This window comes from Heterodontus francisci, chromosome 2, assembly GCF_036365525.1.
Source record: "Heterodontus francisci isolate sHetFra1 chromosome 2, sHetFra1.hap1, whole genome shotgun sequence".
In the NCBI taxonomy this organism is placed as follows: Eukaryota; Metazoa; Chordata; class Chondrichthyes; order Heterodontiformes; family Heterodontidae; genus Heterodontus; species Heterodontus francisci.
The window spans coordinates 207,024,760-207,051,743 of NC_090372.1; the positions used below are offsets into that span (position 1 = coordinate 207,024,760).

General features: G+C 41.8%; 1 protein-coding gene across 5 annotated transcripts in view; it reads left to right on the forward strand.

Annotated features, from left to right (window-relative positions):
• LOC137380256 (guanylate kinase-like) overlaps positions 1-23,455 on the forward strand; it is a 49,317-nt gene extending 25,862 nt beyond the window's left edge. For all 5 annotated transcript variants that reach the window (XM_068052141.1, XM_068052132.1, XM_068052149.1 and 2 more), the window contains 7 exons: positions 4,128-4,241; positions 6,948-6,989; positions 14,693-14,789; positions 19,011-19,149; positions 20,538-20,622; positions 21,199-21,284; positions 22,702-23,455. In XM_068052141.1, the coding sequence (XP_067908242.1) occupies positions 4,128-4,241; positions 6,948-6,989; positions 14,693-14,789; positions 19,011-19,149; positions 20,538-20,622; positions 21,199-21,284; positions 22,702-22,734 (596 nt within the window). In that variant the 3' untranslated portion in view covers positions 22,735-23,455. The remainder of the gene's footprint in view (positions 1-4,127; positions 4,242-6,947; positions 6,990-14,692; positions 14,790-19,010; positions 19,150-20,537; positions 20,623-21,198; positions 21,285-22,701) is intronic.
• Positions 23,456-26,984: the final 3,529 nt, after the last annotated feature.

Consider the following 26,984-nt stretch of genomic DNA (forward strand, 5'->3'; position numbering starts at 1 on the left):
CTTGACCCAGCGACAGTGAAGGAATGGTGATTATAGTTCCAAGTCAGGATGGTGTGTGACATGAAGGGAAACTAGCAGTTGGTGGTGGTCCCATGAATCTGTTGACCTTGTCCTTCTGGATGGTAAAGATCGTGTGTTTGGAAGGTGCTATTGAAGGAGCCTTGGTGAATTGCTGCAGTGCATCTTGTAGATGGTACACACTGCTGCTACTGTGCATTGGTGGTGGAGGGAATGACTATTGAAGGTGGTAGATGGGGTGCCAGTCAAGCAGGTTGCTTTGTCCTGGATGGTGTTGAGCTTCTTGAGTGTTGTTGGAGCTGCACCCATCCAGGCAAGTGGAGAGTATTCCATCACACTCCTGACTTGTGCCTTGTAGATGGTGGACAGGCTTTAGGGAGATAGGAGGTGGATTACTTGCTGCAGAATTCCCAGCATCTGACCACCTCTTGCAGTTACAGCATTTATGTGCCTGATCCTGTTCAGTGTCTGGTCATTGGTGATCCCCAGGATGTTAGTGGGGGATTCAGCGATGGTAATGCCATTGAACATCAAGGGGCGAAGGTCCGCTTCTCTCTTGTTGGAGTGGGATATTGCCCAGCACTTGTGTGACGCGAACGTTACTTGCCACAGTTAAAGGTTATTGCAGTTAAAGGTTTGTTATTCTAAACTTGAGTTGTGTAGAGAGATAACTTTGAGCTATGTAACACTTAAAGGATTGATGGCCTCGGGTCTGTCGCTGGTGGGAGTATTTTCAGGCTACTACGGAATAAGGGGTTTGGCTTGTGCGTTTTTTTTTCAATAGTAATTTTATTGATTTTATGCACTTGTATTATGTAACTATTCACTCATTTTCATTTTGCTGGAGCAATAAACCTATTATTGGGAGGCGATTCTGTATTTTTTGGTCGAGTTACATTTGCTGTAGTTCATAAGACACTTATGAGTATACTCTTAAGTAAATAGACTATTTTCTGTAGTGTAATTGAATGAATAAACTGTTTATGGAGTAAATAAATTGATTTCTGTAACTCCTACCCTGCATCTAGCTCATTTGCTGACACAGTGGTGTTAGACACTGAATATTTATCCCTCAACCAACACACAAAAACAGATCAAAAATACATGATCTGTAACCTCGTGGCCTGGCATATTCCCTACTTTACTGTTACCATCAAGCCAGGAGACCGACCCTTCTTCAATGAAGAGTACAGGAGGGCATGCCAGGAGCAGCACCAAAAATGAGGTGTCTACCTGGTGAAGCTACAGTATAGGACTACTTGCGTGCCAAACTGCGTAAGCAGCATGCATAACCAACGGATCAAATCTAAGCTCTGCAGTCCTGTCACATCCAGCCGTGAATGGTGGTGGACCATGAAACAACTAACTGGAGGAGGTGGCCTCACAATGGGCCGAAGGGCCTGTTTCTGTGCTTTATGACTCTGACAGATATTCCCATCCTCAATGATGGGGAAGCCCAGGACATCAGTGCGAAAGATAAGGCTGAAACATTTGCAACAATCTTCAGCCAGAAGTGCCGAGTTGATGATCCATTTCGGCCTCCTCCTGAAATCCCCAGCATGACCGATGCCAGACCTCAGCCAGTTCGATTCACTCCGTGTGATATCAAGAAACGACTTAAGGCACTGGATACTGCAAAAGCTGTGGGCCCTGACAATATTCTGGCAATAATACTGAATACCTGTGCTCCAGAAGTAGCTGTGCCCCTAGCCAAGCTGTTCCAGTACAGCTACAACACTGGCATCTAAACAGCAATGTAAAATTGCCCAGGTATGTCCTGTATACACACAGCAGGACAAGTCCAACCCAGCCAATTACCACCCCATCAGCCTATTCTCAATCATCTGTACAGTAATGGAAGGCGTCATTGACTGTGCTATCAAGTGGCACTTGCTTAGCAATGACCTGCTCCATGACGCTCAGTTTGGGTTCCGCCAGAGCTACTCGGCTTCTGACCTCATTACAGCCTTGGTTCAAACATGGACAAAAGAGCTGAACTCGATGAGGTGAGAGTGACTGCCCTTGACATCAAGGCAGCGTTTGACCGAGTATGGCATCAAGGAGCCCGAGCAAGACTGAAGTCGGTGGGAATCGGGGGGGAAACTCTCTGCTGGCTGAAGTCATACCTAGTGCAAAGGAAGATGGTTGTGGTTGTTGGAGGTCAATCATCTGAGCTCCAGGACATCACTGCAGGAGTTCCTCAGTCCTAAGCTCAACCATCTTCAGCTGCATCATCAATGACCTTTCCTCCATCTTAAGCAAGAATCTATCCATCTCCCCATGACATTCAATGGCATTACGATCGCTGAATCCCCCACTATCCACATCTTGGGGGTTTCCATTGACCAGAAACTGAACTGGAGTAGCCAGATAAGTACTGTGGTTACAAGGGCAGGTCAGAGGCTATGAATCCTGCGGCGAGTAACTCACCTCCTGACTCCCCAAAGCCTGTCCACCATCTACAAGGCACAAGTCAGGAATGTGATGGAATACCCTTCACTTGCCTGGATGGGTGCAGCTCCAACAACACTCAAGAAGCTTTACACTATCCAGGACAAAGCAGCCCGCTTGATTGGCACCCTATCTACAAACGTTCACTCCCTCCACCACTGACACAGTGGCAGCAGTGTGTACCATCTGCAAGATGCACTGCAGCAGTGCACCATGGCTTCTTAGGAGGTCTCAGGTTTGGAAGATGCTGTCTATCAACTAGAAGGATAAGAGCAGCAAATGCATGGGAACACCACCATTTGCAAGTTCCCCTCCAAGTCTCACACCATCTTGACTTGGAACTATATTGCTTTTCCTTCACTGTTACTGGGTCAAAATCCTGGAACTCCCTTCCTAACAGCACTGTGGGTATACCTACCTCAAATGGACTGCAGCAGCTCACCACCACCTTCTCAGGGGCTATTGGGGATGGGCAATAAATGCTGGCCTAGCCAATGATGCCCACATCCCATGATTGAATTTTAAAAAAAAAACGTGATCTGGCCATTTTATTTCATTGCTGTTTGTAGGACCTTGCTGTTCTTCCTATATTACTTTTTGAAGCATAATCACTATTGTATTTCATTGCCTGTAAAGCACTTGGAAGTTTGGCAAGGCATATATAAATGCAAGTTTCTTTCTTGCTGCAACTGAGTTTCAAAGATACAGGCAACTGCTTTTGAACCTGCTGTCCTCCAACCAGTGCAACCGCTATCCAATGGGATATCGTCAGTACCACGCACACTATGGTCAGAAAGATGGTAGCAATGCTATATTATGCTATTCACCATTTCTCTTGAGAGCTCAAAATGATGGTTGCTGTTTTTCTAATGGCCAATTGTGAATTTTTTTCCTTGGGGAAGGAGGGGTTGGTGTGTAACCAGGGTCTGTTTTGAAGGTTGGGTGGGGGGTGTGGGGAATAGTAAAGATGTTTTCAAAAGGATATGGCTGGCTTATAAAACTCGGAACCAAGTCAGTTCTCTTGTGGATGTGGTAATTGAATCCTAAACCAGGAAGGTCTGCAGTATACCAGGTAGCCGGCTGGTTCACTAATGGAAGATAGCATGATAGCACTGTTATGTTGATGCTGGGATTCTTCCCATGCAGCTATAGACAACCCTGGAACCCAATTCCCCAATGGGTAAAGTGTCCTCAGAAATGTACCTAATTCATGCAATTAATTACTTTGCGGTGCAGTGACCTTTTTTGATGCAATTTGCACAAGTGTAACTGCAATGAGGAAAATAGTTAGTGTTCCCTCTTTGTGAAATGAAATTTCATCTTGAGTAAAGATTTCCATCATCTATTTAACACCATCACAAATTTGAATCTCATGGTTGCTTAGAGCATAAAAGACTGGATGAATTTATGGCGGGGATTCTGAATTTTGAAGCTAGGACGATACTGTGACTGGGTGACTGTTTCAGTTGTGGCCATTCTGATGTTGAATGGTTAACTCTCTTGCCTTTTAATGCAGAATCTAGTTCCACTTGGATACATGGGGACAGATTTCCTTGAACCATTAATATCTTTCTTGTATAAAGTATTTGCTATAAATATTATGCTGGCTTTCAACCAACCATCTATTGAATTGAGTAATTTTGTTTTTATTTTTCCAGCAATGGCAGGACCCAGACCAGTGGTAATTAGTGGACCTTCTGGTGCAGGCAAGAGTACTCTCCTGAAGCTGCTTCTCAAGGAGTATGACCAAGTTTTTGGATTCAGCGTCTCCCGTTAGTAACCCTTTTAATGATTCTCTTTCTAGCAGAGACTTTGAAAAGCAAGTGCCTGTGTCTCAAAGTAGGGAAGTCAAATGGACTTGGTGCAACTGCTATTTGGCAGGTTTTTCATATTTCAAATATCTGCATAATCTATAAATTGTCGATGTAAAGGACTGATCTAGTCTGTAGTGAGCACTCCCAATTTGCTCTAGAGTCTAAACCAGGGTTGTCCAACATATGGCCCATGGGCTAGGATCTGGGCCGCCAAACGTTTCCATCGGCCTGCGGATGTAAACTATTCTTGGGACCATTCCTCATCCTCACTGTGACTGGAGATGAGAAATTTTCCTTTGTCGTCATCTTAGAGTGGCCTTTTTAAAAACATTGTGCTGTTAGTTTCACAGCTGACAGCTGCTGACATTGGGAACAGCCATTTCCCAACAGACTCTGGGTTTTCTGGTGGGTTCTGATTTTTTTTTTTAAAAAGCCCACCAGAAAACCACAAGTCTGTTCGGAAATGACTGATGTCAGCATCTGTCAGTTGTGAAATTGACAGCTTTTTAAAAAAAAAAGTCACCAACCATTTGCTGAGTGTTCCACTCTCTGTAACTGGGTGGGGGAACAGAGTGGGGGGGGGAAGTGGGGGGGGAAGTGAGAGAGAGAGAGGGGAGCACACTGGGGTAGAGGGTGGGGGGCGCCAGGGGAGAGTCAGAGTCATTTACTTATGACACAGAAGGAGGCTGTTCTGTCCGTCTAGCCCATGACGGCTCTCCACGGAGCTATGCAGTTAGCCCCGTTCTCTGACTCTATCCCCATAACCCTGCAAGTCTATTTCTCTCAGATGGCCATCCAACTTCTTGAAGTCATTGATTTTGTCTCCACTTCCACCACCCTTGTGGGCAGCGAGTTCCAGGTCATTACCTCCCACTGTGTTTAAAAAAAAAAAAAGTGCTCCCTCGTACCCCCTGCATCTTTTGCACAAAACTTTCAATCAGTGTCTTTTTTAATCCTGGTGGGGAAGAAAGAACGACACTCAAACAGATGCCCATCTGCACCCCTGCCCTGCAACCCCCCCCCCCCCCCCCACTTTGCGGGGGGAGGGAGATCAAGGTCTCTCCTGATAGACAGACATCTATCCAGAATGCTGTGCATCGCTACATCGTGTGCGGGCAGAGATTGACTACTTATGCAAGCAAAAGCAATGCCAGGTATGTCACTAAATCAGTTTTCAATATAGTGATGAGAAAGTAAGTCAATAAATTAGTCTAATTAGTCTTCTCATTTAAAGCTTCTTCACAAAAATGCACATTTGTGTGCTTTTATTAGAAAGATAAATATTTAATGCCTTTATCTTTCGAAATTTGCTTGCCAGTCCCCTAGGCCGAGCAAAAATTGTAATGCGGCACTCCACCTAAAAAGATTGGACACAGGTCTAAACAGATCCAAACTCTCCATGTTAGAGGGAAAAACTCTTCAGAACCTGCTCAAGTAAGCTAGTTGGTCCATGGAACTACCAGAATGCATCACAGGAGACATGGAAATCTCATTTTAATTTTTGGAAAGGACAATTTCATTGATAACTGTAATTTCCTTCTAGGAACTTTAATTTTGGGCTTGGGAAGGCATAATGTTAAGTAGTGAAGCATATTGATCAACCTTGGATCTGCAATAATGTGTTATTTTGCCCAGGTTTAAAAAGCACAAAGGAAAAAGTGGAATGTGGAAATCGAATTAGCTATTCATCCCATTATGTCAGCTCTGTCTTTAGTGCTACCTTTTCTCCATATCCTTCAATACCCATGCAAGTTCCATCCTTTTTTGTTTGCCTCCCAAATAACTATCATCCTTTTTTAAAAAAAAAACCTTAATTGATCCTATAGCAGTAGTCTTTTGGGCAATATATAATTGTATGAAGGTTTTTTTTCTGGATTTGCTTTTAACCAGTTTACTTCCAATTTTAAGAGTGTAACTTGTCCCCTGTTGTGTATTTCCCTATTAGAGAGAAAACTTGCTCCACATTTATCCTGTAATTATTTATAAAAACTTCAAGTTAGGAACCTGGAATTGGAAATCAAATTAGAGGATTGAAACTAAACTGGTTAAAAGAAACAGAAAACTTTGAAATAATTCCATACAAATGTGTTAAATTGGGTTACATTGCTTTCTGTGTTCTAAATTTGGGTCTGTGATAGATACCTCTTTGTTCATTTGCATCAGTTGTTCAACGTGGTGAGTCTGAGACTTGTATAGTATATGTCTCCTGTCAGATTGTACAATAGCAGGACCTGGGGATGTAAAAGTGGAACCCCCTTGTGATTTAAACTGGATATCAATGCCTGCATGTAAATCTCTTTAATTTCTCCAAACGAAGACTGAGTTAACACTAGACGAAGTGAGGCTTGGTCCAAATCGTTTATAAGTTGCTTTATTCCACAGCAAGTTGAATATACAGAGGAATGTTCATGGTCAGATACACAGATCAATCAATACAACTTATCTCCACTGAATAACGGTGTACATCTAAGCTACCTCACTTCATTGGATTGTCTTGTTTGACTCAGACTAACGTTACATTCTGCCTTTTGCGTTAGACCTTTTGGGGACCTTTTTAATTCATGAAAACATACAGTAGGACCCTTGGGCTTAGAAGTTTGTTGATGCACTGGATGATGCACTGTCTATGTTCCTAGTGATACCTAATGGTGAGAATTATTTCAGATACAACAAGAAATCCAAGGCCAGGCGAAGAAAATGGCAAAGGTTAGCACCTACTTCATTCAACTTTATAAATTGCTTCAGTGCATGGCATTTTAAATGTACAACATTTAAAGTTCTTGGTTAATCTTTCTTATCTCTGTACTGTAACAATTATTGAGTCCCACAAGTATCGAGTAGTGGCCAAGTTATTTCACTTAACACTTAATGTACATTTTACTTCTGTACTCTTGTTTCACTGGAGGTGGCTGCAGTCTGGACCATTTAGGGTCTGTTATTTTGTATTTATTGATTGATGATAAATGTTAAATCAGCAAAGGATGACCAAAAATTGACAAGAGTCATAGTGGCACAGGAGGTGGTCATTTGGCCCATCGTCTCTATGCCGGCTCTCTGTAGAGCAATCCAGTGAGCCCCATTCCCCCCCCCCCCTCTATCCTCGTAGCCCTGCAAGTTTATTTCCCTCAAGTACCCATCCAATTTTCTTTAAAAATCATTGATTGTCTCCGTTTCCATCACCCTCGTAGTTAGCAAGTTCCAGGTCATTGCCACTTGCTATGATTTAAAAAAAAAAAATCTTCCTCACTTTCCCCCTGCATCTCTTGTCCAAAACCTTTAAATCTGTGTCCCCTACTCCTTGTATCATCAGCAAATGGGAACAGCTTTTCTTGGTCTACCTTATCTACACCTGTCATAATCTTGTATATCTGTCAAATCTCACCTCAATCTCCTTTGCTGATCGGCCAAATGATGGTGCATCAAATGCCCTGTGACACCCAGTCCCAGAGGGGAAAGGACAAGGGTAAACAGCAAGAAGTATAAAAACAGGTGTAAAGAAAGGAAGAGATTAGCAAAAGTAAATGTGGGTCCCTTAGATTAAATTATAATGGTGGTTAAGGAAATAGAGATGTTAAATATTTTGTATCAGCCTCCACAGTAGCGGACACAAAAATTACCAAGGAGAGTGGGGAACCAAGGGTCCAATGGAGAGTGAGGAACTTAAATTAATATTTAGTGGAGGAGAAAGTATTAGAGAAATTAATGGGACTAAAAGCTGTTAGATCCCTTGGACTTAATGGCTTACATCCTAGGGTTTTAAGAGAAGTAGTTGTAGACATAGTGGATGCATTGGTTTTGACCTTGTAGAATTTATTAGATTCCAAGATAGCAAATGTAACCCTGTTCACAAAGGAGAGAGAAAACAGTGAATTATAGGCCAATTAGCTTGACATCAGTAGTAGGGAAAATGCTAGATTCTATTAAGGATGTAGTAGCAGGGCACTTGGAAAATCATTTTTTATTAATTCATAGAATGTGGGGGTCACTGTCAAAGCCAGTATTTATTGCCCTTGAGAAGGTGATGGTGAGTCACCACCTTGAACCACTGCAGTCTGTTTTTCATCACGATTTGGTACAACTGGATGGCTTCCTAGGGCATTTCAGGGGGCAGTTAAAAGTCAACCACATTTGTTGAGTATGGAGTCACATAAACCAGACTGGGAAAGGATGCCAGATTTCCTTCCCTAAAGGACATTAGTGAACCAGATGAGTTTTTACAACAATCTGGTAATTTCGTGGTCAGCATTACTGATACTCACAGAATCACAGAATAATACAGTGTAGAAGAGGCCCTTTGGCCCATCGAGTCTGCACCGATGCATTAAAATACTTGAACTGTTTATCTAATCCCATTTGCCAGCACTTGGCCCATAGCCTTGAATGTTATGATGTGCCAAGTGCTCATCCAGGTACTTTTTAAAGGATGTGAGGCAACCTGCCTCTACCACCCTCCCAGGCAGTGCATTCCAGATCGTCACCACCCTCTGGGTAAAAAAAGTTCTTCCTCAATTCCCCCTTAAACCTCCTGTCCCTCCCCTTAAACTTGTGTCCCCTCGTAACTGACCCTTCAACTAAGGGGAACAGCTGCTCCCTATCCACCCTGTCCATGCCCCTCATAATCTTGTACACCTCGATCAGGTCACCCCTCCGTCTTCTCTGCTCAAGCGAAAACAACCCAAGCCTATCCAACCTCTCTTCATAGCTTAAATGTTCCATCCCAGGCAACATCCTGATGAATCGCCTCTGCACCCCCTCCAATGCAATCACATCCTTCCTATAATATGGCGACCAGAGTTGCACACACTACTCCAGCTGTGGCCTTACCAAAGTTCTGTACATCTCCAACATGACCTCCCTGCTTTTGTAATCTATGCCTCGATTGATAAAGGCAAGTGTCCCATCTGCCTTTTTCACCACCCTATTAACCTGCCCTTCTGCCTTCAGAGATCTATGGACAAACACGCCAAGGTCCCTTTGTTCCTCGGAACTTCCCAGTGTCAGGCCATTCATTGAATACTTCCGTGTCCCATTACTCCTTCCAAAGTGTATCACCTCACACTTTTCAGCGTTAAATTCCATCTGCCACTTTTCTGCCCATTTGACCATCCCATCTATATCTTCCTGTAACCAAAGACACTCCACCTCACTGTTGACCACTCGGCCAATCTTTGTGTCATCCGCGAACTTACTGATCCTACCCCCCACATAGTCATCTATGTCGTTTATATAAATGACAAACAATAGGGGACCCAGCACAGATCCCTGTGGTACGCCACTGGACATTGGCTTCCAGTCACTAAAACAGCCGTCTGTCATCAGTCTCTGTCTCCTACAGCTAAGCCAATTTTGAATCCACCTTATCAAGTTACCTTGTATCCCATTTGCATTTGCTTTCTTGATAAGTCTCCCATGTGGGACCTTGTCAAAGGCTTTGCTGAAATCCATGTAAACTACATCAACTGCACTACCCTCATCTACACACCTGGTCACATGCTCAAAAAATTCAATCAAATTTGTTAGGCATGACTTCCCTCTGACAAAGCCATGCTGACTATTCCTAATCAAATTTTGCCTCTCCAAGTGGTGATAGATTCTCTCCTTCAGAATTTTGTCCAATAGTTTCCCTACCACTGACGTGAGACTCACTGGTTTGTAGTTCCCTGGCTTATCTCTACAACCTTTCTTAAATAGTGGGACCACATTAGCTGTTCTCCAGTCCTCTGGCACCTCCTACCTGGCCTGAGAGGAATTAAAAATTAGGGTCAGAGCCCCTGCAATCTCCACCCTCACCTCCCACAGCATCCTGGGACACAAATCGTCCGGACCTGGAGATTTGTCTATTTTTAAGCCTTCCAAAACCTCCAATACCTTGTCACTACCTATGACAATTTGCTCAAGAACATCACAGTCTCTCTCTCTAAGTTCCATATCTACATCCTCTTTCTCTTGGGTGAAGACAGATGTGAAGTATTCGTTCAACACCCTACCAATGTCCTCTGGCTCCATCCACAAATTTCCCCCTTGGTCCCTAATGGGTCCTACTCTTTCCCTGGTTATCCTCTTCCCATTGATATACTTACAGAATATCTGATACTAGGTTTTTATTCCAGGTTTTTAGCTAATTAACTGAATTTAAATTCCCCAGTCACCGTGGTGGGATTTCAGCTGTCATTAGTTTAACACTGAAAAGTGTGAGGTCGTCCATTTTGGAAGGACAAACACGAATGCAAAATACTGGGTTAACGGTAGGGTTCTTGGGCATGTGGAGGAGCAGAGAGACCTTGGGGTCTATGTGCATAGATCGTTGAAAGTTGCAACTCAAGTGGATAGGGCTGTGAAGAAGGCATATGGGGTGTTAGCGTTCATTAGCAGAGGGATTGAATTTAAGAGCCGTGAGGTGATGATGCAGCTGTACAGGACCTTGGTAAGGCCTCATTTGGAGTACTGTGTGCAGTTCTGGTCGCCTCATTTTAGGAAGGATGTGGAAGCCTTGGAGAGGGTGCAGAGGAGATTTACCAGGATGTTGCCTGGAATGGAGAATAAGTCTTACGAGGAAAGGCTGAACATTCTAGGCCTCTTCTCATTAGAACGGAGAAGGATGAGGGGTGACATGATAGAGGTTTATAAGATGATCAGGGGAATAGATAGGGTAGACAGTCAGAAACTTTTTCCCCGGGTGGAGCAAAGCGTTACAAGGGGTCATAAATTTAAGGTGAAGGGTGGGAGATATAAGGGGGATGTCAGGGGAAGGTTCTTTACCCAGAGAGTGGTCGGGGCATGGAATGCCTTGCCTGGGGAAGTTGTTGAGTCAGAAACTTTAGGGACTTTCAAACGGCTTTTAGATAGGTATATGGATAAAGGAGAATGATGGGGTATAGATTAAATTGTCCTTGACAGAGGACAAAGGATCGGCACAACATCGTGGGCCGAAGGGCCTGTTCTGTGCTGTATTTTTCTATGTTCTATGTTCTATTAGATGATTAATCCAGGCCTCTGGATTACCCGTCCAGTAACATAACCACTATGCTGCCATAGTCCTCCTAGGCAGAGTCAACATGGTTTTATGAAAGAGAAGTTTGTGTTTGACAAATCTGTTTAGTTTTTGAAAGTAGCTAGCAGGGAAGATGAGGGAGAGCCAGTGGATGCATTATATTTTTAAATTTTCAGAAGGCATTCAATCGCACAAGAGGTCGTTGCACAAGGTTAGTGGGTAATAAGTTTGCATGGATTGAGGATTAGTTGAAGGACGAGAGTAAGAATGAACGGGTCATTTTCGGGTTAATGGGCTGGAACTAGTGGGCTGCCATAAGGATTGTTGTTTGAGCCTCAGCTATTTACAATCTATATCAGTAACTTTGAGGAAACCGAATGTAATCTATCCAAGTTTATCATAGAATGGTTACAGCACAGAAGGAAACCATTCGGTTCGTCAAGTCCGTGCTGGCTCTCGGGAGATGGTGTAGTGGTACTGTCATTGGACTAGTAATCCAGAGGCCTAGGCTAATGCTCTGGGGACACAGGTTCGAATCCCACCACGGCAGATGGTGAAATTTGAATTCAATTAATAAATCCTGGAATTAAAAGCTAGTCTAATGGTGCCCATGAAACCATTGTCGATTGTTGTAAAAACCCATCTAGTTCACTAATGCCTTTTAGGGAAGGAAATCTGCTGACCTTACCTGGTCTGGCCTACATGTGACTCCAGACCCACAGTAATGTGGTTGACTCTTAAATGCCCTCTGAAATGGCCTAGCAAGCGACTCAGTTCAAGGGCAGTTAGGGATGGGCAATAAATGCTGGCCTAGGCAGTGACGTCCACGTCCCACAAACGAATAAACAAAAGCAAGAGCTTGCACTCTCTGCAAATTTTTTCTCTTCCGATAATTATCCAGTTCTCTTTTGAAGGTCTCTATTAGAATCTGCCTCCACCACACTCTCAGGCAGTGCATTCCTGCTTCTCACCATTCACTGCATTTTAAAAAAAGCTTTTCCTCGCGCTTATTTTGCCAATCACCTTAAATCAGTGTCCTCTGGTTCTAGATCCTTCAGCCAATGAGAGCAGTTTCTTTATCTACTTTGACTAGACCCCTCATGATTTTAAATCTCTTTCTCAAATCTCCTCTTAATCTTTTCTCCCAGCGAGAGCATCCCCTGCTTCTCTAATCTGCCAACGTAACTAAAGGTCCTCATCCCTGGAATCATTCTTGTGTATTTTTTTCTGCAACCTCTCTAAAGCCTTTGCATCCTTCCTAAAGTGTGGTGACTAGAACTGGACACAATACTCCAGTTGAGGCCGAACTACTGTTTTTTTTATACAGGTTTATCATAACTTCCTTGTTTTTGTACTCTATGCCCATATTAATAAAGTCCAGCATCCCAAATGCTGCTTTAACCACTTTCTCAACCTGCCCTGTCACCTTCAATGATTTTTGCACACATACTCCCAGGTCCCTCTGCTTCTGCACCCCCTTTAGAATTATACCATTTTATTTTATATTGCCTCTCTTTGTTGCCAGGGCTTGAAAATTGTAGCTATGAGCAAAGATTGGGATAGGCTAGCATTGTTTTCCTTAGAACAGAGGAGGCTGAGGGGTGACTTAATTCAGGTGTACAAAATTGAGGGCCCTAGATAGAATAGACAGGAAGGTCCTGCTCCCCTAGCGGAGAGGTCAAATACCAATTACCTTGACAACAAGACAGCATTTGACCGAGTGTGGCATCAAGGAGTCCTAGCAAAACTGGAGCCAGTGGGAATTGGAGAAAACTCTCCACCGGTTGGAGTCATACCTAGCACAAAGGAAGATGGCTGTGGTTGTTGGAGATTGATTGTCTCAGTCCCAGAACATCACTGCAGGAGTTCCTCGGGTAGTTTCCTTGGCCCAACCATCTTCAGCTGCTTCATCAATGACATTCCCTCCATTATAAGGTCAGAGTGGGGATGTTCTCTGATGGTTGCGCAGTGTACTGCACCATTCGTGACTCCTCAGATACTGAAGCAGTCCGTGTCCATATGCTGCAAGACTTGGACAACATTCAGGCTTGGGCTGATAAGCGGCAAGTAACATTCACACCACACAAGTGGTGGGCAATGACCATCTCCAACAACACAATTTAACCATCTCCCCATGATATTTTCAATGGTCTGTGTCTGCTCTTCTGCCGCTCTTTATACTTGGACTCATTGTGTTCCAGTTGCTGGTCTCGCTCTGCTGACAATCTTTATACCCGTTGGTCTCACTGTGTTCCTGCTGCTGACGTATAAATCTAGGTGAGAGAGTCTGCTGTGAGGAGGATTCAAAGAGGCTGCAGAGGGATATAGACTGATTTTTACGTGATTGGACAAAATGGTGGTGGGAGGAGTATAATGTGATGAAGTATAAAATTACTTACTTTGGTAGGAAAATGGAAAAGGAGAATTTTTGGAAAGTGAGACTAGTAAATGTTGGTATTCAGAGGGATTTGGGTGGCCTTGTTCACATCGCAACGTTAACGTGCAGGTACAGCAAGCAATTATGAAGGCAAATGGTATATTGGCCTTTATTTTGGAGTGGTTGGGAGTGTTTTGGAGTACAAGATGGCAGTTTTGTCACAATTATACAGTGCTTTGAGACCACACATGGAGTACTGTGTAGTTTTGGTCCCTTTTACCTAAGGAAGCCTATACTTTCCTTTTGAAGTGGGGGACAACAAATATTAACCTAGATTGAAGGCTGTCTGAGGAGAGATTGAATTGCCTATGTACTGTGGTACTTAGAAGATTGAGAGGTGATCTCATTGAAATGTATAAAATTCTTTAGAGAGCTTGACCAGGTAAATGCAAAGAAGCTGGAGAGTGTAGAACTGGGGGTCAGAGTATGGATAAGCATTCAGGCATTTAGTACTGAGCTAAGGAAAAATATCTTTACTCAGGGATATGAATCTTAGAATTCTCTACCCAGATGGCTGTAGATGTCCAGTCAATTTGGATCATTTAGATTTTTTGTCACTAAGGGATATAGGGATAGTGGAGTTGGTGTAGAAGTTCAGCCAAGATCTGATTGAATGGAGCAGCTGGCTTGAAATTCCTTGTCCTCCTCTTTCTTGCATCTTTTAAACTAGCTAATATTCTCTACTCAGAATTATTTGAATGTTGGTTTCTGAAAAAAGCAGCAAATTAACTTCTAAAGCTGCTTGTGTGTTGATGCTAGCATGGAATGGCTGCTTTATTTCCCTATGCATCAATTCCTACTGCACTGATTTATGCAGTATGCTTTTAGATGTGACGAGATGCACTGTAATGCAGGTATTCTTTTACTTGGCCGGGATCCCAGTTCAAGAACTAAGTGGGTAGACCAGTTTGTAAATGTATGAATGTTGTCTGTGGGTTTTATAGTAATGATTCAAGAGTTTTGTCTGTGTTCTGAACCCAGATTATCATTTTGTATCGAAAGAAGAAATGCTTCGTGGTATTGAAGCTGGAGAATTTATAGAAAATGCAAAGTTTTCGGGGAACTTGTATGGAACAAGGTATGTGTTGTGATTCTGGAGGTACTTGTGAACTGGGAGGCCTGGGGCAGTTTAATGGGTTGATACTGTAGATTCTCAACCCTCCTTGAAAGGCAGTGGTGGCCCTTAATATGACCCATCCTTAAAATGTAATTGTAAGGTGAAATAACCTTTTTTTTCAATCTACTGTTCTGGGAACCTGCCTAACCTGAATAGTGACTAAACCTGTTGAGACAGTTTAGTGCTGTGGTATAGTTCGTGCAACATTACTTGCCTCTTTTACACACTGATCTTTGTCCATCCAACCATTTTGCAACTTTGAACATAGGAGCATGAGTAGGCCATTCAACCCTTTGAGCCTGCTTTGCCATTTTAGGTCATGGCTGATGGTCTACCTCAACGTCATATTCCCGCAATATCCCTATATCCCTTGATGATATTAGCAACTGGAAATCTATCTCTGTCTTGAACTTACTCCGTATGTAAGCTTCCACCACCATCTGGGGCAGCGAATTCCAAAGATTCACCACCCTCTGAGTGAAGAAATTTTTCATCTCCATCCTAAATGGTTTGCCCTTTATTCTGAGATTGTGTCCCCTGGTTCTAGACCCCACAGCCAGGGGAAACATCCTTTCTGCATCTACCCTGTCTATCCCTTTCAGAATTTTGTAAGTTTCTATGAGATTGCCTCTCATTCTTCTAAACTCCAAAGAATACAGGCCTAGTCTCCTCTTAGGACAATCCCACCATCCCAGGAATTAGTCTGGTGCACCTCTTCTGCACTTCCTCTCTGGCAAGTACATCCTCCCTCAGGCAAGGGGACCAGAACTGCACACACTATTCCAGGTGTGGCCTCACCAATGCTCTATACAATTGAAGCAAGACTTCTTTGCTCCTGCACTCCAATCCTCTTGTGATAAAGGCGAACATACCATTAGCCTTCCTAATTGCTTGCTTCGCCTGCATGCTAGCTTCAGTGACTTATGAACAAGGACACCCAGGTCCCTTTGGACATCAACACTTTCCAATCTCTTTCCATTTAAGAAATACTCTGTACCTCCGTTCCTCCTACCAAAGTGGATAACCTCACACTTACCCACATTATGTTCCACCTGCCGTGTTCTTGCCCACTCACTCAGCCTGTCCAAATCCCCTTGAAGTCTCTTTGCATCCTCCTCACAACTTACATTCCCAACCAAGTTTTGTGTCATCTGCCAACTTAGAAATATTACAATTGGTCCTCACGTCCAAATCATTGATTATAGATTGTGAACGGCTGGGGCCCAAGCACTGATCCTTACGGTACCCCGCTGGTCACAGCCTGTCAACCTGAGAATGACCCATTTATTCCTACTCTCTGTTTTCTGCCTGTTACCCAATCCTGAATGCGAGTATATTACCCCCAGTCCCATGTGTTTTAATTTTGCTTACTTATCTCCTATGTGGGACTTTATCAAAAGCCTTCTGAAAGTCCAAATACACCACATCCACTGGTTCCCCCTTATCCACTCTGCTAGTAACATCCTTTTTAAAAAAAAAAACTGTAAGAAGTTTTCCCCTTCATAAATCCATGTTGACTCTGCCCAATCAAACCATTATTTTCTAAGTGTCCAATTATCATCCTTTATAATAAATTCTAGTGTTTTCCCTACTGAGGTCAGGCTAACAAGTCTGCAGTTCCCCGTTTTCTCTGTCCCTCCTTTCTTAAACAGTGGGGTTACATTTGCAACCTTCCAATCTGCAGGCACCATTGCAGAATTCATAGAATTTTGAAAGATGATCACCAATGCATCCACTATCTCTGTAGCCACCTCTTTCAACACTCTAAGGCGAAGATCATTGGGTCCCTGGGATTTGTCAACTTTCAGTCCCATTAATTTCTTTCAGTTCCGCATTCTCACTAGCCCCTTGGATCTCAATTATTTCAGGGAGACTTCATGAAGCTTCACCATCTAATTAATCTCTCACTCTTTCTTGATCTTTTGTGCTACCTTGATCTCGCACTTGTTACACTCACTTGCTTTCTCCCCTTTCCTCTTGCACTCTTGTCCCTTCTCTCTCTCAATTTTTTTAAACCATCCAGCCAGCTGTGTTACACCACCAGATCACTTGCGTTCCTTTTTTATTTGTCGTGCTTGAATCACCTGTATTTTGGTAACTGTCCAATCAGGTGGATGATTTGTACTAGTGTTCATACACCAATGAAATATCCATTGGGAAAAGAATGATCAAATCTTGAGTTCTCAAAATAGATGGTAGAAAGCTGCACTAATTCAAATTCTGCCGAATCCCTTTAGAGTTCAATCACCTTTTCAAGGGAATAATCCAATTAGCAGCATCCAGCAGCTGTTGTTTCGTTAGTGTTAAATAATCAGTCGCCCTATCTTTAAACATGTCTGATCAAAATACTTCCATTGTACTGTGAGTCGCCACTGACATTACAACATGTGACCTGGATCACCACACACCTGTCAGCCTGCAGCACTGGCAAGATGCCTCCCCCAGCTGATGCCCTGCTGCAATTATCGTAAAATGCTGTTTTCTTCACCATATGTTCAACCACCCACCACCTCCCCAAAAAAGGGCATGAGAGGTCGGCGAATGTGGTACCATTGTTTAAAAAGGATCTGAGGAATAGGCCAAATAATTATGGGCCGGTCAGTCTGACCTCGATGGTGGGTAAATTATTAGAATCACTTCTGAGAGACAGGATAAACTGCCACTTAGAAAGGCACGGATTAATCAGGGATAGTCGGCATGGATTGTTAAGGGAAGGTCGTGTCTTACTAACTTGATTGAATTTTTTGAGGAAGTAACTAGGAGGATTGATTAAGGTAGTGTAGTGGATGGGGTCTACTTGGATTTTAGTAAGGCATTTGACAAGGTCCCACATGGCAGACTGGTCAGAAAAATGAAAGCCCATGGGCTACAGGGAAATGTGGCAGGTTGGCTCACTGACAGAAAACAAAGGGTCGTGGTCGGCAGATGTTTTTGAGAATGGAAAGAGGTTTCCAGTGGCGTTCCACAGGGCCCAGTGCTGGGTCCCTTGCTGTTAGTTAAGACTAAATCATTAACATATACCACTGAGAGAGGCATGATTGGGAAATTTGCAGTTGTCACAAAAATTGGCCATGTCGTTGATGGTGAAGAGGATAGCTGTCAGCTCCAGAATGATATCTATGGTTTGGTTGAGTGGGCGGAAAAGTGACAAATGGAAATTAATCCAGAGAAGTGTGAGGTAATGTATTTGGGGACGGCAAACAAAGCAAGGGAATACACAACAAACAGGAGGATATTGAGAGGGGTAGAAGTAAGAGTCCTTGGAGTGCATGTCCACAGGTCCCTGAAGGTGGCAGGATAGATAGGTAGATAGAGTGGTGAAGACGGCATATGGAATGCTTTCCTTTATTGGCCGAGGTATAGAATACAAAAGCAGTGATGTAATGCTGGAACTGTATAAAATGCTGGTTAGGCCACAGCTGGAGTATTGTGTACAGTTCTGGTCACCACATTACAGGGAGGACATAATTGCTCTGGGGAGAGTACAGAGGAGATTTATAAGTATGTTGCTAGGGCTAGAAAGTTGCAGCTATGAGGAAAGATTGGATCAGCTAGGGCTGTTTTCCTTTAGAATAGAGGAGGCGGAGGGGTGACTTAATTGAGATGTACAAAGTTATGAGAGGCCTAGAGTAGACAGGAAGGACCTGTTTCCCCGAGCAGAGAGGTCAGTTACCAGGGGGCACACTTTAAGGTGTGGTAGAAGGATTAGAGGGGCCATGAGGAAAACTTTTTCACCCAGAGGGTGGTGGGTGACTGGAATTTGGTGGAGGCAGAAACCCTGAACTCTTTTAAAAGGTACCTGGACATGCACCTGAGTGCTGTAACCTGCAAGGCTACGGACCAGGTGCTGGATGGTGGGATTAGATTGGGCGATGAGTTTTTTTTCAGCTGGCGCAGACACGATGGGCTGAATAGCCTCTTTCTGTGCCATAACTCCGCTTTGGTTCTAAATCCTCTAGTCGTTTTAAATACCTGGATTAGATCACCCCATAATCTTTCATATTCAAGAGAACAAAAATCTAGTTTATTCAGCCTTTCCTTTTATAATTTTTAGAATAATTCCAATAAATTTGCTTGTATTTCGAGTTCATCTTGTAACTGGCAAACCTACATCGGGGGCTTTTCCTCTGGGAATAATGTCAGCATGTGACCTGACAATAAATTGACTTGTTTTACTTCCAGTAAAGCAGCGGTGCAGGCGGTACAAGCCAAGAACCAAATCTGTATTCTTGACATTGACATGCAGGGCGTGAGGAATATCAAGAAAACAGACCTGTGCCCAATCTACCTTTCCATTCAGCCACCATCATTTGAAATTCTAGTAAGTACTGCACTGGTTAGTATTGATGCCTAACAACATTACTATTGGGCTGGAGGTGTGCTTTTCATGAATGCCGTTATTAATCAGATGAATGGCTTGGTGTGAAGTGCTCTTTAAAGGAACACTCCTTGAGCAGCGTCATAAAAATCATATTCATGTTGACTAGATGAGAATGGGAAAAATTAAAATTTGCGGTTTTATTTTTAAAGTTTGTAGTGTTGCAGTTGTTAGAGCATCTCAGGAATGAGCATCCAACATGGTACTGGGTGCCCCAGGAATCATTATAACTAGTCAGCTGAAGCCCTGATTCACATTCAATCTTTTTTAAATATAACTTTATAGTCTTTTCACAGCAGACAGGACTTTTAAATACATTAAAAATACATCAACAGACATTCAGTACCAAACTCAGAGTAAAGAATGGGTACATGAAGTGTATTGAACATGTTTATAATCTGGAATGCACTGCCTGAAAAGACAGTGGAAGCAGATTCAATAATAACTATTGAAACAGATTGGAAAAATTTGCTGGGCAATGGGGAAAGAACAAGAGAATGGGACTAATTGGATAGCTCTTTGAAAGAGCCAGCACAGCCGTGGTGGGCTGAATGTCCCACTTCCTGGCTCTTTCCCCTGCAATTTTTTTCTCAAGAATTTATTCAGTTCCCTTTTGGAAAGCTCTTTGAGCAGGGTAGTTGAAAGTGTAACAGAACATTGTGGTGTCTGGTAACTTGCGAGGGAAGACCGAGGATTCCTTTTAGGATGAGTTTTAAACTAGACGTTTGTTTTTTGAAGTCTGTCGGCCATTCGGGCACCATTCACATCAAAGTAGTTTGAGATGTTAGCTATATTGTTGACAGGGTGAGCTTCACTAATCCGTCTGTCTGTATTCCAAGTACTGAGCCTTGCTTTTCATATTTGGGTCAAATGTAACACTGATATTTGAATAGGAGTTTGTAATTGGAATTGCTTGCCACATGCAGAATGGATTTTACATTGATTCACCCATGTATATTCACAGTCTATCAATACATTTATTTGTCCAGATGAAAAACCAACTATTTATGTAACCATTTCCATATCCTTTGTGTTTAAGGCTGAAATTTGGAATAGCTGTTTAGCTACAGTGTATTTAGTGAATCCAGTAGGTCTGCTGAAAAGTCTGGACTTTCTATTGACTGACTGTACAGGACATCTCTAAAGCTTTCAAAGCAAGTTATGCCATACATGCAATTCAAATATATTTTTGATTTCCAAACTTAATTCATCACAAAAACTTCTGGTAACTTTGACATTACTCCTCAAAACAAATAAATGGGAAATAAATTGCTACACTGATGTAATTGTTGTAAATCCCTTTTTAAAAGTCAATGAAAACCCATTTTTAGGGACGACGACTGAGACAGAGAAAAACTGAAACTGAGGAAAGTTTGGAGAAGAGGCTGACAGCAGCAAAATTGGACATGGAATTCAGTAAGTATTTGAGCAAATATTTGCTGATATTTACATGCATGTTTTTATTTAGTTTGTTTATTTATTTAGAGATACAGCACTGAAACAGGCCCTTCGGCCCACCGAGTCTGTGCCGACCATCAACCACCCATTTATACTAATCCTACACTAATTCCATATTCCTACCACATCCCCACCTGTCCCTATATTTTCCCTACCACCTACCTACACTAGGGGCAATTTCTAATGGCCAATTTACCTATCAACCTGCAAGTCTTTGGCATGTGGGAGGAAACCGGAGCACCCGGAGGAAACCCACGCAGACACAGGGAGAACTTGCAAACTCCACACAGGCAGTACCCAGAATTGAACCCGGGTCGCTGGAGCTGTGAGGCTGCAGTGCTAACCACTGCGCCACTGTGTTGAAAAGCAGAGAGGGCAAAGGATGGGTGAATGCAACACCTGGCTGTTGCTCTAACCACACTAGAATTTTTATTTTTTTTGGAGGGGAAATGAATCGAATTGGGATGAGACCAGAATTGTAAATTACAATGAGTTGCGTCTATGATAAATCTTTTGAGTATTTCTGTTCTGCAGGTAAGGAGCCTGGTATGTTTGATGAAGTAATAATTAATGATGTTTTAGAAGATGCCTATTCTCAGTTGAGAGCGGTTCTTATTGAGGTAAGCTAATTGCAGATCAGCCTGCACATTTAATCTTTAGTGAGAATACTGATTTGGTTGTGCACTGAACTTTAGTTACTGTAAAGTGTGACCATTTAACACCAATAGGAGCAAAAGAGTTTCCTGTAAACTTGTAAAATCAACTGGACGATCACTGCTTGATGCTAATCTTTGAAATAATTGGAACATTTGGATATATTGCACATGGTGAATGGTAGTTTGATCACATTTGTTGCACCAGTTTGGCTCATTGTTGTCTTTTAGATCAGAAAGTTCAGTGTTTAAATGCAACTCAAGTGCCAGTAACACTTTGCAATGCTGTATTGTTGGACTGTCAATGGTTTGGTGGGATATTAACAATCCCATGGCACTATTTGAAGAGGAGCAGGTTCTTCCAGTGCCATGGCAAACCCTCCTCTGCAAAGTATATTAGCTGTTTCTTTTATCTCATTGCTATTTTTGGGATCTTACAGTGAGGTGTGTGACTTCGAGGTGATGGTGTTCCCATTGTGTTGTTCTTATTATTCTTGATGATTGCAAAGTGCCAAAATAATACTAAGTATTTCTCAAGTTTAATTTAATTTTCAGCACTTCCAAGTGTACAAAAATGGATTTTGTTCTACAAATGGAATACTTGCTGCATTACAGAGGTTGTGAAATGTTTTACCTTCTGGATTCTGGAAAGTTTCATCTATACCAACTGCAAGCTGATCAGTGCACTCTGAGCTGGACAGCCTTAGTGAACAGCTAGCCACACACAAACCTCTCCTTCCCCAGTAATTTAATCAGTGAAGTGTTCAAGAAGACTATGCTGGGGTTGGAATAGAAGAGGAGATCCTGGTACCTGCAGCAGGAGGGTGAATCTCTTAGAACGGGTGCTGAAAGTCATGATCCGAAGCAGTCATGCCTGGTCTGCTACAATTTCTCTCCTCTGGAAAGATGTGGCAACTCGAGAGTTCACTGTGACAAGTGAAGATGTGTCATCCTCTGAGGTTTTCCAGTTTCCAGAGGAAAGAAAATGAGAGTAGCAAGTTGTGATATCAAAGGAGAGCGGATTTGAAATTCAAACCCAGTTTTTTTTTGTGTTTGTGAGCGGGTGGGAGAAAGGATGATGGAGAATTCAAACCCAGTGGAGAAGAAAGTGTTGGAGCTGTGTTCTAACTTGAGCTACTGCAGTTAGGAAAGGAGAATAAGGGGAGAAGACTGGAGGAGGAAAAAGCTGAAATAATTTGAATTGGGAGAAATGGTGTAAACCTGAATTCAGAATCCGTTGATCGAGACTAAAAGGAAACCGATGAGGAGGGTTGATGTGAGAGCAGGTCAGAACAGTAAAAGTAGATTGTATTTTGAATTGTGCTTCACCTGTTTGTGAGGAGAAAAAAAAACCTTCTTCCTTATGTCTTGTATTTTATTGCAGGAAATCGAAAAGGTGAAAACCTTACAGAACTGAACTAATTCCAAACTCCATTCCACCCAGAAATTCTAAGATTCCATTCCAGCAACTTACCCAAAGTAGGAGGAATGAATTTTTTTCAACAAAACATCCATGTATTTATTTAATTTCGTAACATGCTTTTTTTTAAAAAAAAACCTTTATTTTTGTGTTGGTCTGTTATTGTTGAGCTGGCATTCCATTTTTTGCTTGTGTCTCCTCCCAAGGATATTTTACAAGATTAAGGATTGCTTTTTGATGAAAACAAAACAATGGCTTTATCTATCATGCACTGTCTCATAAGGAATCCTCTTTCTGTAATGCTTTACAGCAAGTACTTGTGCAATTTTTATAGCTTGTTTTTTTTAAAGTATATATACTGAACACTAACTACAGTATCAACAGTAATGAGACACTCCAAACACTAGCTATTACTGTTGCATCTTGTAATATTTAAGTGAGAAAATGTGATCATGATTGGGCCAGTGGAAAGAGGAAGTAGACGAGACTCAGGCTTTGTACAAAGATAATTTGAGAAAGCTGGCGCTATCCCACGATCTCTCTTTTTAAAAAAAAAATAAGCAAATTTCTTTTATAGTTGTTTGGTATTGGCTCACTATTGAATGTACTGTTACTGTATGGAAGTAGGAGAACTATTTTATTGAGAAAATAAGTGATTTTTAAAAAAATGTATTTTAAATTTCCCACTCCCAAACAAAATTAGAAGACTTGTGTATTTACCTATGTCTTTTGTGGGGGGGGTGGGGTGGGGGTTAAATAAAACCAATAACAAACGCTGGACTGTTGTGTTTATTCTATAGTTAAGACTGTTAGGACAGTGACCACAGTTATGAAATAACAGATACAGTAAGCTCTTAGCTGGTCGGGCAGCATCTGTGGACAGAGCCAAGTCAATGTTTCAGGTCTGGTTCCTTCAAGATCTTGAAAATATTGCAGTCCCAACACTTTTTTTGTTAAAAAAAAAAACTGAGGAGGAGGGAAACCCTTAAGTGCGTGCACATGCTTGAAAAAGTTATAGAATGGCCTGTAACCTGCTTAATTGGACAGGAGATGCATGTGATAATAGGCATAATGAGAGAAATCAAAGATGTAACTAAGACATAGCATTTAGCTGTGGCTCAGTTGATGGCCAGTCTTGCCTCTGAGTCAGAAAGTTGTGGGTTCAAATTCCAAGAAATTGAGCACAAAAATCAAGGCTGACAACTCCAGTACAGTACTGAGAAAGTATTGCACTTCAAAAAAAAAAAAAATTCTTTCATGGCATGTAGGCATCACTGGCTAGGCTAGCATTTGTTGCCCATGCCCTTGAGACTGTTGTGGTGAGCCTTCTTGAACTGCTGCAGGCCATGTCGTGTGGGTACTCCCACAGTGCTGTTAGGAAGGGAGTTATAGGATTTTGATCCAGCAACAAGGAGCTTAAGCCTAAAAGAAATCTCACCCAAAAGAGTGGGAAATGACAATCAAGCTTGTCATTGACTTGATATACAGGGAAGGCAAATAGCCCAAGGGTTGGAAAGGACAGAAGAATCCTCCCTTATCCTCTAACCACCTAGGGGCAATAACATTTATTTGTGTTTGGAAAATAAAAGTGCGTGCTAATAATAGTCACTTCTCAGAAGGAGGTTTTCTAATGGAGCAGATGGCCAGGTGCCTGATCATGGGCAACAGCTTGTTAATGATCAGATTAATAGTTCTGCTTGTTTGCTGGTGCTTAAAAATACTTCAATTTCCTTAGCAGCAGTTCAGTTACTGTGGTGGTACTGGCTATGACATCTGTCTGTTCGGATCAAATTGATTGGGGTGTGAATGGCGACTGTAGATCCTTTTGAGCTCGATACAGGGATAGATGTCAGAGCATGCTATTCCTGCTTTTTGAGCTCCAATACTTTTTAAAAATGTGTTTTCCCTTTGTCAATACATCTGGAAATAAATCCTCAAACAGACCAGCCATCGTCCTTGCGAATCTGGCTACAGTTTAGATCAAATGGGTGCAAAACCATAGTGTGATGGTTGCTCCGTGTTTAGGACACTGCTATGCAATACTAGTAATACTGCTAGCAATTTCAGCACAAGTGGATGTTGTTTTTTTCCTACATAAGGCTTCTAATGTAATTGCTCCAGATACCTCCAATCAAATGTGTTCTAAGTACTGGGGAAACTGCTGAGGAGGGCCATATTCATCAGCTCAGAATGGAAGTAATTTGACAGATTCATCTACTGAGGATCATGCCTGACTTTCATTGATACAATCTGAGTACGCAGTTCTCTGCAAATTACATTTCATTCTTCTTTCTACATTCTTCACATATAATCGCATCTGTCTGTCTGCTTGCTAGAGAATACATGCTAAACATACTTTGTGCCTAAGTGTCTGTGGTGCAACACATAGAGACAAATTACTGATGAGGTGCCCCAGACTAGCTCTGGTCTTCCACTGTACGGTAGAGGTTAACTGCTGGTTACCATCACAGCAATAAACTGAAATTGCTAAGTTTCTTTAATTTAGTAATAGTTCTTGTACAGCTTTCACAAATTACTTGCAAATTTAAATAAGCAACTTTAAATTAATATTTGAACAGCAAAACTTTATTAAAAGAATAAATACTTTCACCCTTACATTATTGAGCGTCCATGCAGATTAGAGGCTTGTATTAAAAATATTTTTATTTAAAATGAGACGTTTTAAAACCAATGCCCTCTTTGGATTCTGTTCTACATGAAGATGTCTGGATCATGGGAGCACCTATATCCACAATGCATCTCTGCTTGCAAATTGTATTTCCAAAAAAAATCAAGTTAGGTCAGCTTTTCAAGGTACATTATCTTTGTAAAACAAGCAAAAAAAAGAGAAATGCATAAATCAAACAAAAATCACAAAAACAGTAGCCTCTCGCCATACTGAAATTGAGATTGCAATACTAATACAAAAACCCTTTGCATGCCTGTAAGTGTTAATAATAAGCTAGAGTGGAATAGAGTAATGTTTGCGTTCACAAACGTAGGCCTTTTATTATCCTGAAATACCAGTGTAAGCAATATAATCTGTAACTGTAGCTTTTAAAATGCATTTAAGGATGTTTTAGTCCTACATAAGGCTTCTAATGTAATTGCTTTAGTGTACCTCCAATTAAATTCATTATAAGTACTGGAGACCTAATGAGGGCCGTATTCATCAGCTCAGAATGGAAACAATTTGACAGATTAATCTACTGTCAATTCTGGCCTGTGTGTCATGTGCATGCAGGGTAGCCCCTTGTACATGTCTGCAGAGCAGGGTTGAAAGCAACAAGTTAACTGAGAATCTCCGGACAAAGGCATGGTGGTATGCTGAGTGTCTTGAAGCACACTTGAGTTCATCTTTGATTACACTCATTGAAGGACAGGTTTTATTATTTCTTTTTAATTTATTCATTCTCAGGATGTGGGCACCACTGGTAAATTGCCTTGAGAAGGCTTGCATCTTGAACCTCTGATGCAACTGAGTGATTTGCTGGATCATTTCAGAAATTAGTTGAGAGTTAATCACTGTGTGGGACTAGAGTCAGATTGGTAGATTTCCTTCCCTGAAGAGCAATAGTGAACCAGTTGAGTTTTTTTTAAAACGACAATCCAACAGCTTCATGGTTACTTTACTGATAGCTTTAATTTTTTTTAAATTTCTAGCTTTTTTTGTTAGAATAGAATTCAACTCAGTGCTGTGGTGGGATTGAACTCACATTTGTCTGGACCATTAATCCAGTAACATAACTTTAACTTGAATGCTTTGAAAACAATTGACATTGCAGGAATGGTATGGATATTTGCATTGAATTTGTTTTTCCAAGCCTTTACATTTTTGAAACTTTTCCTCAAATAATATTGAACTTTTTCTAAGGCCAAATATTTAACTTTCCTCCAATGACTGTAGTCCACTTCCATGCATTTTCAAGGTTATACTTCCACCTGTTTCAATACAGCAAACATAATTCCTACAATGGGCTTCCACATCCACATGGTTACCTTTACTATCCCCCAAGATTCTATCCCTTCCCTTCCTCTCCTCTCCCTTGTTTACAAGCTGCCTCTTGGCAAAGGGGCCAGCATTCTTGGGTGTTCTGCAAATAGGAGGGGTGGGGGAAAGGTTTACTATTACATAAGCTAATGCAAACATTATCATTTATATCAGTTTTTATGTAAAGACTGTAGTTAGGGTCTGATATTTGGAATAAATTGGGACACTTTGTTTTTTTTTTAAACCATTCACAGTA